This window comes from Solanum dulcamara, chromosome 9, assembly GCF_947179165.1.
Source record: "Solanum dulcamara chromosome 9, daSolDulc1.2, whole genome shotgun sequence".
Classification (NCBI taxonomy): Eukaryota; Viridiplantae; Streptophyta; class Magnoliopsida; order Solanales; family Solanaceae; genus Solanum; species Solanum dulcamara.
Window position 1 is genome coordinate 5,858,613 of NC_077245.1, and position 18,857 is coordinate 5,877,469.

An 18,857-nucleotide genomic window follows, 5' to 3' on the forward strand; every position below is an offset into this window, starting at 1 on the left:
TTCTCTAAATTTCGACCTTTTGTGGTGCTACAATGAACAATTTCAAGAAGTTTTTTACATATCTTTTCTACCAAGTGACTAGGGATATAACATAATCAACCACTTACAAGGCCAATTCAGCCTTGGCCACTCAGATTTAATACAAGGCAAAATTCATAGGCTGATTACAGCCTTATCTCTCTTTATTTGACATTTTGAGCTAACTTACAGTGTACTAAAGCCTGTGTGATATACAATGTCAATCCATATGTTCAGCTATCCCACATCACAAATGGAGCTCTTCCAGGAAGAGTTGGGAGCAGAGGTATTACAAATGCAACTAATCCTGGCTGTAGAAGTACTCTTATGCTCGTTAATTTTGAAGAAAAAACAAACAAGAACCTATTGCAAAGCGTATCCTGAAAACCCCGATAAGAAGCCAAGAATGTCAAGAGACTAAGTGTACCAGTCGACTAGCACAAGACTGGAAGCAATGGCTCAACAGTTGCTCTGGAATCCATCATGAAGGACCACTTGGATTTATCCAAACTAACATACAACAGCAAGTGGACATGACCTCTTAAATTGTTACAGAAAATTTGCAGGCATTTATCATGGCTCTTTTATCTGCTCGGGTCATTCTTCCTTTCCGACTTGATAGCCTCATATGACTTCATGACTTCCTTAAACTTCGCTTCAGCAGCCTCTGCAATCATGTCACAATATCAGATATTTATCACCTGATGCAAGTAGTAGCAATTCTTTCCTTTTGTTTTTCTCGAATTTGAATTAGGCAATACTAGTATAAATAAAATATCAAATAGACCAGTCAATACAATCCACCTTTGTTTTGCTGATTCTGATCAGGGTGAAACTGTTTTGCCCTTTCCCTAAAGGCAGACTGCAAGTTCAAAAAAAGGCACATTCAATTAATCTTTTCACATGTGCGCGTGACAGACACAGAGAAACAGAACAGATGGTCAAAACTGAAGGACCATTGATATGTCAACTATCAGATGCCCTTGCAAATAGCTCAAATTGGAGGATTAATCAACTTAAGATAATAGTAGTAGAGATCTGTGCGTACAAGTATGTACAACAAATCAGCAGCTTCATAGAATTTCATAGTAATCAGCGATGCCAGCACTACCCAGATTATATTAGGCATCAACTTCTTAAATTTGAAGAGGCAGTGAAAAAATGGACTTTTAGTCAATTGTTCCTTTCTTTTTCCTACCAACTACTCTCACCATTTCCTAGTGAATGCTTTTGTTTAATTTACAAGGGGTTTTCATAGAGTTGAAAATGTTTAAATATTTGTTAAGTGATGTGTAGGCTGATGTGCGGACTTTTAGGTCTTGATGAATAGAATAAGGAGCAAAGTTTCCTTAAAAGATTAAACATGTTCAATGTCATTTTTCGTGAAGTATAATATGTTTTAATGGTTAGCCTAAATTAGCGAGCATCACTCCAACTAAGATTGGAAAGGAAAGACGGGCATTCAATTTGAAATAAAGTAGAAGCAACCTAACTTATGAAAGTTGTTGTGGATATCCATTTCCCAATTCCAAAGACACTCCTAATTGGATTCTATCGAACACAATTTTGCAGAGCAGACAATTCATGCTAGTTCTGTAATTTTTTAAAACTGAATTTTGTTGGAAACTGCTCAAGTGTCTTTGTCGTAGCAGCCAGCACGGCAGTAAATTCAGACGTAAAGCTACTCAAAAGTGTTCTGTTCTAAAAAAGGCTAGTTGATAATTTTACAAAATAAAGCAATGCGCTTGGATCTTAGTCCATTGGAAATATGTTTATATTCCCCGATTTCTTGTTGTGTATAAGAGACATGGTGTGCAGGCAATAGAAGTAAAGAAGCTTGGCTTGCAGTCTCTATTAAAGTACACTAGGAACAAAGAAAAGTAAAGTTGTTGAGTAATAAACAACTATGTTGCTCGGACTCTTAAAAATGATGGGTGCGTGTTGGATACTCCAAAAGTAGTGCATTTTGGAGAATCTAACACGGGTGTGGCAACAATTTTGGAGAGTCCAAACAACATAGATTAACAGCGCTTCTAGATACTAAAATGTTGGTGATACAAAAAATTTATCGGGAGAAGTATCATTTCATTTTAACCTTTTCCAAGACGGTGGTTTTCTTTAAGAGGCTACAGATGATTTGGATCACTCTTTTTCCTGCCTAGTGCCAAATATAGACCTACATACGTTTTATTCAGAAAATTCAGAAAAATAGGAGCAGCACACAGGAGATAAATGCTAATCCTGTCATTCACGTAGGGTGGTAGCGCCCAAAAAGAAAAATACTTCTATATTCAGAAAATTCAGAATAAAGGAAATAAATGTCCTAAGGCTTCAATTCATGCATGGTGGCAGGGGTAGTAGCACCCCAAAAAAGTTTTTTCGCCGTTATTTAGTTCTCTAGACCATACTCCACAAAGAGGAGGTGGGATCAGGAAATCTTAAAACAATGGAAGGTAATAAAGATAAAAACAATGGGAGGTGAACTGCACGTAACAACACTATTTTCATTTAATACTAGAAATTTTTTTGGACATGCCAGAGAAGGCCAATTACCTTTATCTCGTCATCCGTGTAAGGCTTCGTCCTAGACCTGTCATAATGTAAGGATCAAACATGTCAAGTTTCATGTCAATGTCAGTATCATCACCAAAGAAATAGAGAACACGTCCACATTAAACATCTGACATTCCAGATATAGACCTCTTGGCCACATGAAAAACTAATACAGCTGATAATGTAAGAGAAATTACAACTAGAGAAGAACCACAAGTATCTGTAATTTACAGAAGCAATAATATCCTTTAGAGCAGCAACGTCTTCTATCCTAGACCACCTCCTCATAGGTGGAACAGTGTTTTAGAACATAATTTTCAATGCCATGATTTACCCAGGTGAAAGTAAAACTCATTATGAGATTAATCACAAAAACGGCATCTTACTATCCAGATTCTGTAAAACAGATCTTCACTTTCATCTAAGTAAGAAACAAGGCGCACTTGATAGGTTGCAACTTGCAACATTCACATCATAGGGTACCATTATCTTTTACTTGTTAGATTGCAGTTAGTGAATAAGTCGAAAACAAACTACTCAAGTATATAGAAGTCAATGGTGACTTCAAATAGAAGAGCCCACAGCATTGGTAAATTGCAGCAGGTACTCCTATGATTCAAATTATTTTAGAGTTGAGGTGTATGGTCTGGTCCTCGAGTTGCCAACAAAAGAATGCAAAGTAGTTATTTTTCTTCTTTGTAAACCCTTCTTTCTGTTTTGATGCAAAACACCCCAGCAAAAGAATTGGCCAAAATGCATGCCTCAGGCACAGATAAATATGCCTCAAACCATAGTAAATGAACAGTAATGTGTCCTAAACAACTTTGATTTTAGGACTATCATCTTTGCAGTGGAGTTAACTCTTTTTGGGTTGTCCGTTGGCTTAAAAAGGACTTGAGGAAGATCACGGAGAACCATGGAAGTTATACAACAAACTTCCAAATGCATTCTTTGCATGAAATTCTAGATAGATGATCAACAAATTTCCCAGATCACTAGCTCTTACTTAGGAGGAGGTCTAATTTATACTCCATTTGTTCCAATTTATACAACATCCTTTCAATTCTTTGGACGTAACAAAACGTTTGACACTATTCTGTTTTAATGCAACTTTCACTACTTTCAAGAATTTAAATCATTAAATATGTACACTTCAACTCTGATGTGATATTTGCTCTCTTTCCACCACTACTTTAATATTCTCTTTTATTAACATTAATATGCTATATAAATCAAATTAACAGCTTAAAACTCCAAACCTAGTTAAACATTATAATTTAAAATGAAACAGAGGGAGTACATGATATTGTTTAGTATCTAGTCGTAAAGCTGTCATATCAATCTGTTGTTTCCAAAGAATGCAATAGAATATCCACTGAAGAGAGCTAAAGTGGGTCCTCAAAATTCGTTACTACTTCTTGGATTCTTCCTCCAACTTCCACTTAAATTTCATTGGAAAATGCAGTTGCAGTTTGCCTCTCATATCTGTATATTTACCACATCTGCTATCTACGTGGCAGAGTTCTGCCAATTGATGGGTAGTCTTCCAACGTTCATTTCCCGATCTCGCCTTGCACTACTCTACTCTACATTCTAACAGTTTTTTCAAAGCCAAGGCATTAGGAGACACCAGGATAAGGCATCAATAAGATGCGCTGATGCATCAGGTAAAACGCAAGACTCCTCTATAACCATGGCTATATGTTAAGGAATACACAGGTGCAAACTTTATAAGCCTTTGCAGAAAGCGTTCACTTTTTGGGCCTGTGTTAATTTAGAGTTTCATCAAGATGCAAAGAGGGCCTATCATGTTTTAAGCATCAGCCAGAGAATAAAGAATTAGGGCTTGATTTTGCTCTCTTGTGGATAATGTTTACACCATTACTATTAAGTATCATATTACGAGTCAGACAACCGACAGCACTAGAAGCATCTTCTTCATGGATACAACTACTCAGCAAGGTCTTCCAGGAGGATCTAACCAAGCACAACCATAATTGGTACGTCTTTCCAAACTTATAAGAGATGAATGATTTGCTAATGACTGAGCCTAAAGTAATTGCCAGAGTTGGCTTATGTAGATGCATGGCCAGACACATGTGAAGTGCTGATTTGACAGGTCCATCCACATGAACTGACATCATCAGTCTCAGTAATTGTGGACTAAATATATGAGATAAGATTTTCAGTGATTTATTCATTGAGATGAGACTTCTGATGAAATTGGGGATAGTGTCAGAAAGAAACAGAAAGGAGTGCATGCCACTGAAACAGTCACTAGAAACAAATAAGGAATCAAATAACTTGCTGATATACTCCAAGTTGGTGTTTTAATAAAAATGTGCATAAAGCTTCTAGAAAATCTGGTCAGCTATCTATACACACATAAATTAAAAGAAAACAAAACGAACTATGAGTTAGCTTTTGATAGTTATCTATTCTAACAGTACACAAGAAAGAGGTAGCCTCTGATAGTTCTACTATTCTAATTCTAAGGAACAACAACAACCCAGTGAAATCCCACAAGTGAGGTCTGAGGAGGGTAGGATGTATGCAGACCTTACCACTACCTCATGACCACTATCTCAGAGAGGCTGTTTCCGAAAGACCTTCGACTCGAAAGTCACAGTTTCAAGTATGAGAGAAAAAAAACAATATATATAGCGTTAAGAAAAAATAAAAAATAAAAAATAAAAAATAAAATAATAATAAAAAAGTAAAAATAGAAATAAAGATAAAAATAAAATGCAATGCAAAATTTACAAGACAAGAATAATAACTATAGCAAAGTACTGCAATAATCAAAGGTATTAGCAACACAACTATAAAGGCACGCCTAAACCTACGACCACCCTAAAGCGACACACAGTAAGACACTATTCTATCCCTACTAGCCTTCTACCCTAATCCGCGACCTCCACTCTTTTCTATCTAAGGTCATGTCCTCGGTGATGTGGAGTACCGTCATATCTTGTCTAATCACCTCTCTTCAATACTTTTTCGGTCTACCCCTACCCCTCCGCATAGCCCCCATATCCAACCGCTCGCACCTCCTAACTAGGGCATCGACACCCCTCCTCTGCACATCCAGAAACCATCTCAATCTCGCTTCTCTCATCTTGTTGAACAAAGATGCCACTCTCACCTTCTCCCGAATAACCTCATTCCTGATCTTGTCACTCCTAGTGTGTCCACACATCCATCTCAGCATCTTCATCTCTGCAACATGCATCTTCTGAACATGAGAGTTCTTTACTGGCCAACACTCCACTCCATATAACAACGATGTTCTAACAACCATTATGTAGAACTTACCTTTAAGTTTAGGCAGTACCTTCTTATCACACAGGACTCCAGAGGCTAGTCTCCATTTCAACCATGCTGCCCCAATGCGGTGCGTTGATGATGTCACCACTACTCTGGATAATGGATCCGAGATATTTAAAGCTTTCTGTCTTGGGGATAGGTTGGGTGGCAAGCCTCACTTCCTTGCCCTCTTCATCCATCGCAACACTAAATTTGCACTCCAAGTATTCTGTTTTGGTGCTGCTCAATTTGAACCCTTTGGACTCCAGCGTTTGTCTCCAAGCCTCCAACCTATCATTAACTCCGTCCCGAATCTCATCAATCAAAACTATATCGTCCGCAAATAGCATAAACCATGGAACCTCCTCCTGAATAGACCTTGTCAGCTCATCCATCACCAAGGCAAAAAGAAAAGGACTCAGCACTGATCCCTGGTGTAGTTCCACCTCAACAGAAAAATGCTCTGAGTCACCTCCCACCGTCCTAACTCGAGCCTTGGCTCCAGCATACATGTCCTTTATCGCCCTAATATACACCATCGGGACACCTTTAGCCTCCAGACATCTCCAGAGAACGTCCCTCGAAACCGTCATAAGCCTTTTCAAGGTCAATGAACACCATATGGAGATCCCTTTTTATTTCTCTAAATTTCTCCACCAGTCTCCGCATAAGATGGATTGCTTCAGTAGTCGACCGTCCTGGCATGAATCCGAACTGGTTCTCTGAGATTGACACTTCCCTCTTCACCCTCATTTCCACCACTCTCTCCCAAATCTTCATAGTGTGGCTTAGTAGTTTGATACCCCTACAATTATTACAGTTTTGGATATCACCCTTGTTCTTGTACAATAGAACCATAGTACTCCACCTCCATTCATCAAGCATCTTAGCAGTCTTTAAAATAACATTAAACAACTTAGTCAACCACTCCAAACCTGCCTGGTCAGTGAACTTCCAAAAGTCCACCGAAATCTCATCGGGCTCTGTCGCTCTCCCCCTCCTCATTCTGCTGATAGCACGTCTAACGTCCTCAACCTTAAAACACCTGCAATATCCAAAGTCTCGAAGACTATGAGAGTACGCCAAATCTCCCAGTACAATGTCTCTGTCTCCTTTTTCATTTAGGAGTCTGTGGAAGTAAGTTTGCCACCTTTGCTTGATAGAGGTCCCATCCACTAACACTTGACCTTCCTCGTCCTTGATGCACTTTACTAGATCCAGATCGCGAGCTTTTCTCTCTCTCGCTTTGGCGAGCCTATACAATCTCTTATCCCCATCTTTTCCCCGTAACTCGGCATACACGCATTCAAAAGCTGTCGTCTTAGCACTGGTGACCGTCGACTTCATTTCCGTCTTTGCCTTCTTATAGATATCTTTAAGCCTATTCTTCTTCTCCTCATCCACACACGCCAACCACTCCATATAGGCAACCTTCTTGGCTTTCACTTTGCCTTGTACTTCTCCATTCCACTACCAGTCTCCTTGACGACCACCAAAGATTCTTCTCGATACCCCAAGAACCTTGGCGGCTTCTTTTCTAATGCAACCAGCTGTCACGTCCCACATGTTGTTCACATCCCCGCTACTACTCCAGGCCACTAAACCATTCAACTTCTCTCCCATATCCCGAGAAAAGGCGGGAGTTAGGCCCCCTCATCTAATCCTCAGTCGATCATAAAGGGTCTTCTTTCTCCTATCCCTCTTAATCTCCAAGTCCATCACCAAAAGCTTATGTTGGGTGGTAATATTTTCACTCGAAATAACCTTGCAATCCTTACAAAGGCCTCTATCACCCTTCTAGAGAAGTAAGTAGTCAATCTGAGTCCTAGCTACAGTGCTACTAAAGGTGACCAATTGATTATCCTTCTTCAAAAAAACACAAATTAGCAATAACCAACTCAAAAGCTTTGGCAAACTCCAAGAGAGAAGCCCCGCCGCCATTCCTTTCCCCAAAACCAAGCCTCCATGAACATCATCAAAACCATTAGAAGTTATACCGATATGACCATTGAAATCTCCACCAATGAAAATCTTTTCAGTACTAGGTATACCTCTCACTACTTCATCCAAATCCTCCCAAAATAGCCTTTTGACTTCTTCATCCAGACCCACATGGGGTGCATACGCACTAACAACGTTCACAGAAAGCCTGCCTATAACTAGCTTTATAAAAATCATCCTATCACTGATCCTCTTTACCTCTACCACACACTCCCTAAGGTCCGCGTCGACTAGAATACCTACTCCATTCCTATCTCTTGAGCCTCCTGAGTACTATAATTCAAATCTGTCCATATCCCGAGCTTTGGAACCTACCCATCTATTCTCGTGAACACAGACTATATTAATCTTTCTCCTCTTAAGACTCTTCACTAGCTCTATGGACCTTCCTGTAAGCGACCCTATGTTCCACGATCCTACTCTCAACTTACGAAAATCCGTCTCCCTCTAATTCTAAGGAAGAATAAGTAAAAAGAATGGATAAAAATTTGGTATAGGACCTTGAGCTACAAGAAATAATAATAGCCTCCTAATTAATGAAATTCTGAATAATTATAACATAATCATTCTTAATGATTCATTTGACATTTAACACTTATCACACAAACTGGACTGCCAAAAGAATAACACTCGGCACTAAGTAAGAAATAAAAGAACCTAAATCAACTGAAAGAAGCAACTTCACTGCTACACTGATATCAATAAAGATGCTAAAGCTAAGGAAATTTGAGGTCTGGAATGGCATATCTGATTGGTGATGACATGCTTAACCAGGATAAATATAGATCAATTCAACATCTGAAAAAATATTACTACCTGTCAAGACCCAAAACCGAGTAATGCTGTGACAACGGGTAGCTTGCATTAGCCCTAGGAGCTTCCCTGAAATTAGCTCCTCGGTCTCTGAACGATGTATCAGCCTTCCAATACCAGTCATTCCTTTGGAAGTGCTGATGATATGCACTTTGCCCATTTTCTTGCCAGCTCTCATAGCTCCTCTTATATTTGTTTCTCTCCCTATTGAAAACACTTTGCATACGGCGAATGCGCTCCTATGAAAAGCATTAGGATTTTGGGTCAACAGAAATCCAATTAAGGTAGAATACACAGATAAATTTCAGAATAAACTCACAAATGGAATTTTATCCGTGATCTCATTGCAGTTTTCTTTAGTTCAGATATGTTAAGTCATTAGATCTAATATCTGTAGTTGGCTTGTGAGGATCAAGAATTATGGGATAGAAAGAAGAAAGTTCAATCAGGCAAAGAAAACATAGGGTAGGAATGGCATTTCACTTGAAAGAAAGACAAGGATGAGTATTCAACATTATTATATGTCCAATGGTTCTGTACAACTTGAGTGTATCATTGCAGATGAAGAAATAAGGGTAAATCTTTGGTCCATCCTCCAACCTTCTAACTATAAGATTTTCCATAATTTTTTACTCACAGCTTGTCCAAAAAAATAGAGTTACGCTTATGTCCAAAAGAACAAATGGTATGTGAATTATTGACATGGCCAAATTATTCAGAGACCACACACATGTTCTAAATGAATACACAAAGGGGCCTGGATTCCATAAAGTAAATATCTCAATGTCTTCACATGATGACTTCACTTGCTTTTAGTTGAAAAAACTTTGACAGAGTTCTCTTTCAATTCGATACAAGGAAATGAGAGTGAAATTGTTGAAGATGAAAATGTAGCTCACCACTCTCTCCATTTCTTCTTCATACTCCTCCCGCATCCTGCGATTATATCTTTTCCACGCTTCCTCCTGAAAACTTGTCCTAAAAGAATCCCCAGCTCGACTTCTCCGTGCTGACTGCCTCAACTTTTTCAATTCAAAGAAATAGTTATTAGCTCAAGAAAAACATTTCTTTCCTCCCCCCTGCACAGTATTTATCAAAACAACTAGAGCAGAACTCTTTTTTAAGCACAAATGTCAATAAAACATAAGCAACTTCATATGATGCACTTCATCTTATGCATGCAGCAGTTAATTAGTATTGAACTCGCACCCTGGAATATTGCAAGAAAACAGCAAAAGCAATTATGTGCACAAAATTAATTGTGGCAACATCTCATTTCACAGAGTAAGAATATACTCCCAGTATCAGAAGTTAATAGCACGATTATATTAAGAGTTTCTTTTACAATTATTTTCTGATATTTCTTAACTCTAAAGCTGTGCTATAAAACTTTTTCTGCAGTTGATAAATATGAAAGAGTTTATTTCCCAAAATTTAAAAATCAATATCAAAATTCACATCCGATGGTCTTCCCCCAAACCCCTCATTCTTAGTAGGATAAAGGTGCTTTTCAGTTTCATCTTTTTTCCTATGACCAAGAAATATCTGAGGGCTAGATGGCCCACAGTTCGAAACTCGGTGTATCATGAGCCCGTCTCCAATTAAATACCAAGCTTCAGATCGCCAGGACTTTCAAACTCATTACGTGTGGCTAATCCACACATTGCTTACCTCTCACCACTTAACCAAAGACCTCGGAGCACTGTTTTTTTTAGTCATTTTTCAATCATCTTCTGTGTGGTGATTAAATTTGGACGTGAGTTAAAACCAAAACACATTTTGAAGATCTAGAACATTGACAAGAGCAATTATGTAGAAGAATGATTGATGCATCAATACATCTTCCTGCCTTTGATATTTATCTCTTTCTTTTAGTTTAAGATTAAAAGTCTCAATTTGTGTGTCATCCTTGAGCAGGGACCATGCTAATCTTCTCGATTTTTCTTAAGACAAAAATATTCTTCGATTAGAGATAATACTGCTTGTTCATTAAAAGGTCTTATCTTTTAGTTAGAGAAATATGTTTTAACTTCTAGTTTTAACTTGAGCAGTGTTCCCTATTTATAAATAGGACCCAAGTGCATTTTGGCAGAGAGACTATAATAATATCCTATAAATTGATTGGATACTAAAATTCTTCTCTTTATCCTCTTCTTCCTGCTCTCTTCTCCTATCCCCCACCCCATCCCCTCTCTCTCTCTCATTACTGCCTTTTCTCTTTCTTCCCCTTATTTTTATTCTCCTATTTTGGTGCTACATAAAAAATTACAAGAAAAAGACAAGAAAACCAGATAAGAGGTAGTCAAAAAATGAAGCAAAGGTTGCTCACTATGACTATGCACAAGCAACAGGCAATATAGGACGTAACTTATACCACATGCAGGGAGGGTAACTCCGGAGTACACTAAAATTCTACATTTATCCAAATGAGATTGAACAAAGATGTTGGTTACCTGAGAGTAGACAAAATCCACTGTACTTCGCAATTGTGTAACCTGCCAAATTTCTCAGGCTGTGAATTAATAATCAGCAGCAACCCAGAGGCGGGAAAAAGGAGGAAGCAAGGAAAGGTACAAAATTCCTTTACAACTTTTTCATTGTTCTAACAGAATACAGAAGGACATGAGAGTTTAAAGAAGTCAGAAGCCACAATGACCCACACCCGGGTGGAAAAATATCAGACCTACTCAACTTCAATTTGTAGAATCCATTGTTACAAGTTTCCAAGAAAAGAAGAATATGCAAAAATTACTGAATAGTACGCCCTTGCTAATAATAAAGTGTTGCAATGCACAAAGGTATTTACATGTGCTTTTATATTCATATCTTCTTCCACCTTGGTCCTCTTCCTCCCCCCCCCCCCCCCGGTATGGAAAAATATCAGGAACTTGTAGAATCCATCAATTCATTGTTACAAGTTTCCAAGAAAAGAAGAATATGCAAAAGTTACTGAATAGTACACCCTTGTTAATAATAAAGAGTTGCAATGCACAAAGCTATTTACATATGCTTTTATATTCATATCTTCTACCACTTTGTCTTTCTGTGTCCCCCCCCCCCCAAGGATGGCTTTCATCAATACATGCAAAGACCTAAAACCTTCCACTCCTATCTCCCATACTTGAGTAACTATAAATCCTTTGCGTGAAACTCCACTTCTCATTCCCAATACTAAGTGGCTCTTTTGAAACTAATTTCGTGGGATATTTCTACATGTTTCTTGTGACAAACTCGAATATATTACCCAATCTATCGTAAAATGGTAACAACCCAGGATATGCATACTTTGGGGTCTCCACACAACCTATCCAACCAAAAACGTATATGGTTGTCCCTCCCGACAGTTTTGCATTAAGGGTCATTTGCCTGACAATGAACGTTTCGAATCATTTTTTTTTAAACAGGTAACTTTGTGTATTACCACAACAGTACATAGGCAGTGCTGAGCCATATTTACAATAAGATCATCAAATCAAGCTATCTGATCCTAAATTGAGTCTAGTACATCAATTAGGGAGATAGTGTCATTGGAGTGTAATTGATTACACCAAAACACAGTAGCAACAAACAATTAAGCTTGACTTTTTGCATACTTTTTTCTATACTATCAAAACATCTGAAATTCCTCTCCTTCCATATTGCCCACCAAATGCTAGCAGGGACAATTCTCCATCTCTCTCTGCTCTAAGACAGCATTCCAGCTTCTTCCCAACTCTGAATGGCTTCAGCAATCTTGCCTGGCATGACCCAGGACATGCCCTTGAGATTTAGGAATAGTCTACAGAGCTGGCTAGTTACTCTGCAGTGTAGAAAAAGATGGTTAACTGTCTCAGCAGTTTCCCCACAAAATAGGCACCTTGAGCACAATGGAATCCCTCTCCTCGTTAGGTTGTCTTGGGTCAGAACTGCTTCCTTAGCCAATAACCAAACAAAAAATGATACTTTGAGGGGTATTTTGGATTTTCAGATTCCTTTCCAAGGCCAGTTCCTAGTCAACTGGTAGGAGTTCAACCAGTTATAAGCACAATTCACCTTGAAAATACCCTTTTTGTTGCCCTTCCACCATAAAGTATCCTGACCCCCCACGTTTCAAATCAATTTTTTCTTCATAATGTCCTTTTTTTCTAACAACCAAAAGATAACAAAGGTTATATCATTTTGTTGCCGGGAGATGAACTTTCCACAAACTTATCAATAAAAAGAGATAAGGTCATTTGAACATATTCACCTTCCACTACCTGATAGTTTATATCTGGCAACAATAACTTTGTCCGATAATGTCTCTATGTATAAAAGACATTTCTCCATTAGTGCCATATTAAATATTTTCGATCTCTTGATCACTAATCCTCCCCCTTAACATAGAGAATATTTTCTTCTCCACCAAAAGATATCTCCTTCCCCATCTCTTGTTTTTGTAATTGAGAAATCTCCAAAGGTCACTCGTGCACGGTTCGAAACTCGGTGAAAAATGGGCCCATACCTTTACCCTTCTCTACTTAAATTACCGAATTTTGGCTGCAACGACATGGTTCTAACCCGTGACGTGCACCTAACTTGCAGCCAATTTTGGTGACCGAATCTTTCTGTTGAACCTATCAACAAAACATGACTTATGGTATCACCTCCGGCTTATAATTTCATCAGTTGAAACAGAGCAAAAAAGCTCACTCTGGATAGATATTAATGAGTACCTTCCCTCCATGGTGGTCCCACACTCTGCCACTTTGAAAGATTTCCCCTCTGCAATTAACACCATTTACACTACAAGTTCACTGGTGCTTTGAATATCTAACTCACATGACTTTCTTTTTCTTATTCTAAAAGATTACCTTAGCTACAGAGTTACGCAGATTATGACGGGGTAGGACATAGTGCCTAAACTCCTTGGCTCCTAACCAGGGGAAATGAACATGTTATATATGGTAAGGAAATGAACAATTTTTTTCATGAGGTATGATGTTTCAATAAAAACGAATCAAGATGCTGCATGATAACAAGGGGCATAATTACAAGGAAACAAAAATACAAAAGAGAGTTGTTAGCCCCTATACATTGACTCCATCCAAAACTAGAGTGCTAACGAACTCCAAAAAATGTCCAGTATAAATGATAGGGGACAGCTTAGTCCAGCAAATAAGGTTGACTAAGCATTTAGCTTCAAGTGAGTGGTTTGGAGTTGAGGAGCCATTAAAACATCTTCTATTACTCTTAGTTCCAAGAGACCAAGGAATTACACCAGGAATAATACACCAGATTTTCTTGATGGTTTTATCAACTTTCCAAAGACTCCAACTGGCTGTTGAATTAAGTCAATAATACTTAGGAACATATTCCATAAAACATAGGCCACTGGGCAAAGCAGAAATAGGTGACTGATTGATTCCTGATTTCTCATGCATAAATAACATTTATTGACCAACTGAAAGCCTCTTTTGTTAAGGTTGTCTTGAGTAAGGGAATGGACAATTATGCATATTACAATGTATTAGTACACAAATTCTATGCATCAGCGCCATATGAGGTGAGACTCTTCCCATTTATAGAAGTCGTAGAGAGTATAAGATGACTTGATTTTTGCTGCATCTTCCTTTCCTTTCTACAGTTCCTTTAGGACTTCATAGATTTTATCTTGATTTCCTCTCCTCCCCCATTCCCCCAAAAATAAAAATACATCAGCAAATGATGGTCATCCTCAAAGTTACAACATATCAACCTGTAAAACAATTTGAATCATTGTGGTTTCTAAATATGATTAACAGTCATGGGAGAATTATCGGAAACAACTTCTCTACTTTTGAGGTATGGGTAAGGTCTGTGTACACTCCCTAGACTCAACTTTGTGGAACTACACTGGGTATGATGTTATTGTTTTCGTCATACGGTAGAATTACTACTATTATGGCAATTAATCAGGGCAAAAATTTATTCACAACTGAGCATAAAAAAGAAGAAGGAGAAACCTTAATATCCCCAAGTTTCTTTCTTTCCCAGAGTGATCAAGCATTCACTTTGGTTTCTTGCAATATCCACCAAAATATCAACCCACACAAAAAATAAAAAAATTAGCAACCCATTTTCCCTAGATGCCCAATTACCACATTATATCTGATACTGCAACATATTATAGATTAAAGATTTCAAGATTATTCAATAAAGCTTCGAACTTTACAGAAACCACTGAATTGCACGCGCCAAATTCGAACTTATGAAAAAAGTATAAAAATCAAAAAACATGAGATGGGGTGAGAACCTACGGCGAAAGTTGTGGCAGTAGCTCCGATTAATGCAAAAACAAAAATACCCCAAAGTTTCATCTCATCTTTTTCTTGATAAGGTCTTCCCTCATTTTCTTCACCAGCTTTTTCGTTACCCATATTTGATTGACTTTGAAAAAATTCACCGCAGATTTGTAATAACTGAAATAAACAGGACAAAGAGCTGATGAAACATGCTATGTTGTGTGCCCAATAGAATCTTTGATGTTTCTTCTTCGTCTACGCCGACTTTAGATGAAATTGAACTTTGTATTTTGTCTGTTTTCTTCTTCTTTTCAACTTCGCTTTTTATTTCTCTGTGGTTTTAATTGGTTGGTGATAATTCCCAGTGACCCGCTACCGCTCGCCGGACCTTTTCGGGTCAACTGTTTTATGTAAAACTAGAAAGTAGCAACAAATTTTGACTTTTCTACCCAACCCATTATAACACCGCGAACAATAACAACATGCTCAATATAATTGATATAATAGAGTCAAAAAATAGAATATCTGGATTTTATCTTATCATTTTCAACAAGCCCTCGGTTCAAAATAGAAATAATTTAGAAAAATATATAACAGAAATATAGAAGATAATAGATAGCAAAATAAAAATATCACATAGTAACAAATCAATACTATAAAAAAAAAATACTGCAAATGAACGGCATGAAATAATTAATAGTAACAAAAATCAAAAAACGAAAAACTACAAGAGTAGTCCTACGACTACTAGTAAAGGCAACAAAACAAATCATTCTTATCTACTAGTATGAAAGCACTCATATCTATTAATATTCTATCATAATTCATGTTTTCACACCTTCATATCTAAATTCATGTCCTTGATAAGTTGTAACTGCATCATGTTTTGTTTAATTACCTATTCCCCAATGTTTCTCTGGATTATCTCTACCTCTCCTATCACATGTTTGAACTATCTCAACCTCACTTCCTCCATTTCATCTTCCACCAAAATTATTCACACCGTATCTCGAATATCTTCATTTTTAATTCTATCTTTATAAATAAATTAATTAATATAATTGTGAGATGATGTTCTACATGAACCTTTCATCTTTTTTTACATATAAAAACAAAAGATCAAATGAAGACTTCCTTCCTACCCTCATTCCTTTTTGGCCTTTTCCCCCATTTTTTTTCCCGTTAAAATCTTTCCTCCCATAAACTTTTGTAAAAACGTAGAGTCTAGGAGAAATGGTCATATACAGACTTCAATATGTATAAAAAGGGCAGCTCGGTGCACTAAAGCTCCCACTATGCGCAGGATCCGGAGAAGGGCCCGACCACAAGGGTCTATTGTACGCATAATTTTTTAGCAGACAAATCAACAACAATTAAAATGGAAGCAAGCACTAATGGAATCTACCTATAACTTTTTGATACAACTCCGGTTGTAGAAGTTGGATATATAGAGAATGATGAAATCACAATTGCTATATCTAAATGTAGCTAATAAATAGGAAATGAGACAATAATAAAAAGAACACTAGAAATTTACGAGATTGGGCAAAAGTTTAGTTTCTTTTGCTTAATCCTCGGACGCAATCAACCAATATTTATTTTACTCCAAAAGCATACAAGTGAAAAACTACAAGAGAGAAAGAAGATCAGATGCCTTAAAAGATGAGAATACAAGTGAGATGTGTGTGACAAATTCAAATTCAACAACTTTTGATCGTGTCTTCAACTTCAATCTTCAATGTTCAACAATGTTGATCAATTTCAAACAATGTTGAAACTTGATCGCAGTCACCACTTTTGTCAGCATATCGACAATGTTATGTGTAGTCTGAATTTTCTGCACTATGACTCCACCTTCTCCTATGATTCTCGTACAAAATGATATCGGACGTCAATGTGCTTTGTCCTTGCACAATAAACTTAGTTTTTTGCTAAATGAATAGCACTTTGACTATCACAAAATATTGTGATACCTTATTGTTCAATACCAAGCTCTCTAAAAACCACTTGAAGCCAAATCGCCTCCTTTGAAGCCTTTGTAATTGCCATGTACTCTGCCTCAATGGTATACAAAGCAATCGTTGACTACAAAGTGACTTTCAACTAACTGGTGCGTTTGCAATAGTAAAAACATAATCAGTAATTGATCTTCATTTGTCCAAATCACCCGCATAATTTGAGTCACAATATCCAACAAGATATTGACTATCTTCCTGCTTGAAAACTAAACCAACACCTACAGTATTATGAATATATCATAGAATCTATTTTACAGCTTGCCAATGTTCCTTTCCAAGATTATGCATATACCTACTTACAATTCCTATAGCATGTGAAATGTCTGGTCTTGTGCAAATTGCATACATCAAGCTACCAACAACATTCACATATGGTACTCTTGACATATACTCTTGTTCAACTTCAGTTTTTGGCGATATAACATCACTAAGCTTAAAGTGGGGAGCAAGCGGAGTGCTAACCGACTTTGTTTTGTCATTCATACCAAATCGGTTTAGTACCACCCTCTTCAAGTATTCCTTTTGAGATAAGAAGAGCTTCTTTAAATGTCTATCTTTTTTAATCTCTATGCCAAGAATTTTCTTCGCCTCACCTAAATCCTTCATCTCGAACTCCTTTCATAGTTGAGTTTTCAACTTCTCAATTTCCTCTTGACTTTTAGAAGCTATCAACATTTCATCAACATACATGAGGAGATATATAAAGGATCCATCTTCAAGCTTGAGTAAATACATACAATTATCGTATTTTCTTTTTCTATACTTTTGTTGCAACATTAATTTGTCAAATCTTTTGTACCATTGCCTAGATGATTGTTTTAATCCATTCAATGATTTTTCAATTTTGCACACCATATTTTCTTTTCCATCAACTTTGAATCCTTCTAGTAGAGTCATATAGATATCCTTTTCCAAGTCTCCATGTTAAAACGCAGTTTTTACATCCAACTAAACTAGTTCCAAATTCAACTATGCTATCAAAGCCAACAAAACTCTAATGGAGGAGTGTTTCACGACTGGAGAAAATACCTCATTATAATCAATTCCCTCCTTTTGAGCATATCCTTTGGCCACCAATCTTGCTTTGTAGCGAATATCTTCTTGGTCAGGAAATTATTCTTTCTTTACATCTACCCATTTGCACCCAATTATTTTCTTGTCCTCCGGGAGATAAGCCAATTTCCATGTGTGATTCTTATAAAGGGACTGCATTTCTTCATTTATGGCTATCCTCTATAGAATTCTCAGCAAAAGAATGAGAGAAATCAAGGATTATATTACAACAACAACAACAACAAACCCAGTGTAGTCCCACCATGTGGGGTCTGGGGAGGGTAGAGTGTACGCAGACCTAACCCCTACCTTAAAAGGTAGGGCGGCTGTTTTCGAAAGACCCTCGACTTAAGAGAGAAGAACAAGGGAGGAGAAACAAGGAAAACAAGACATAGGTCAGTAAAGCCAGGCATATAGCAAACAATATAAAGATATGAATAATAAGAGCGATAAAGCAATAAAGTCAAGGTAGGAAAGATCGGGGATAAAGGAGCATTAACTACTATAGATAAAATAGGATACCCAAAGTAAACTAGGCCAACTAATATAAGCAGTAATCCCATGCAGAATCATATGTTAAAACAAAAGAGTGTGACTACGACTACTATGGAGAGCAGATAGGCCACCTAGCCCACTATCTTAGTCTGAGTCCTCCATAGCCTCCTATCTAAGGTCATGTCCTCGGTGAGCTGCAACTGTGCCATATCATGTCTAATCACCTCTTACCAATATTTCTTCGGCCTCCTTTTGCCTCTTCTGAAACCGTCCATAGCCAACCTTTCGCACCTTCGCACTGGAGCATCTGTGTCTCTCCTCTTCACATGCCCAAACCATCTCAGTCTCGCTTTCCGCA

At 37.6% G+C, this 18,857-nt stretch overlaps 1 protein-coding gene and 1 non-coding gene across 2 annotated transcripts; both read right to left on the minus strand.

Moving 5' to 3' along the window:
* Window positions 1-79: 79 nt before the first annotated feature.
* Window positions 80-15,289, minus strand: LOC129902523 (uncharacterized). Its single transcript, XM_055977815.1, has 7 exons — window positions 14,949-15,289; window positions 11,145-11,186; window positions 9,591-9,713; window positions 8,695-8,930; window positions 2,572-2,608; window positions 823-880; window positions 80-685 (listed from the first exon to the last, which is right to left on the minus strand). Exons 1-7 carry the CDS (start codon window positions 15,066-15,068, stop codon window positions 603-605), a joined length of 699 nt encoding a protein of 232 aa, XP_055833790.1. The 5' UTR covers window positions 15,069-15,289; the 3' UTR covers window positions 80-602.
* On the minus strand, window positions 10,567-10,664 carry LOC129904822 (U6 spliceosomal RNA). Its single transcript, XR_008770496.1, has one exon. It is a non-coding gene; the product is annotated as a U6 spliceosomal RNA (small nuclear RNA).
* Window positions 15,290-18,857: the final 3,568 nt, after the last annotated feature.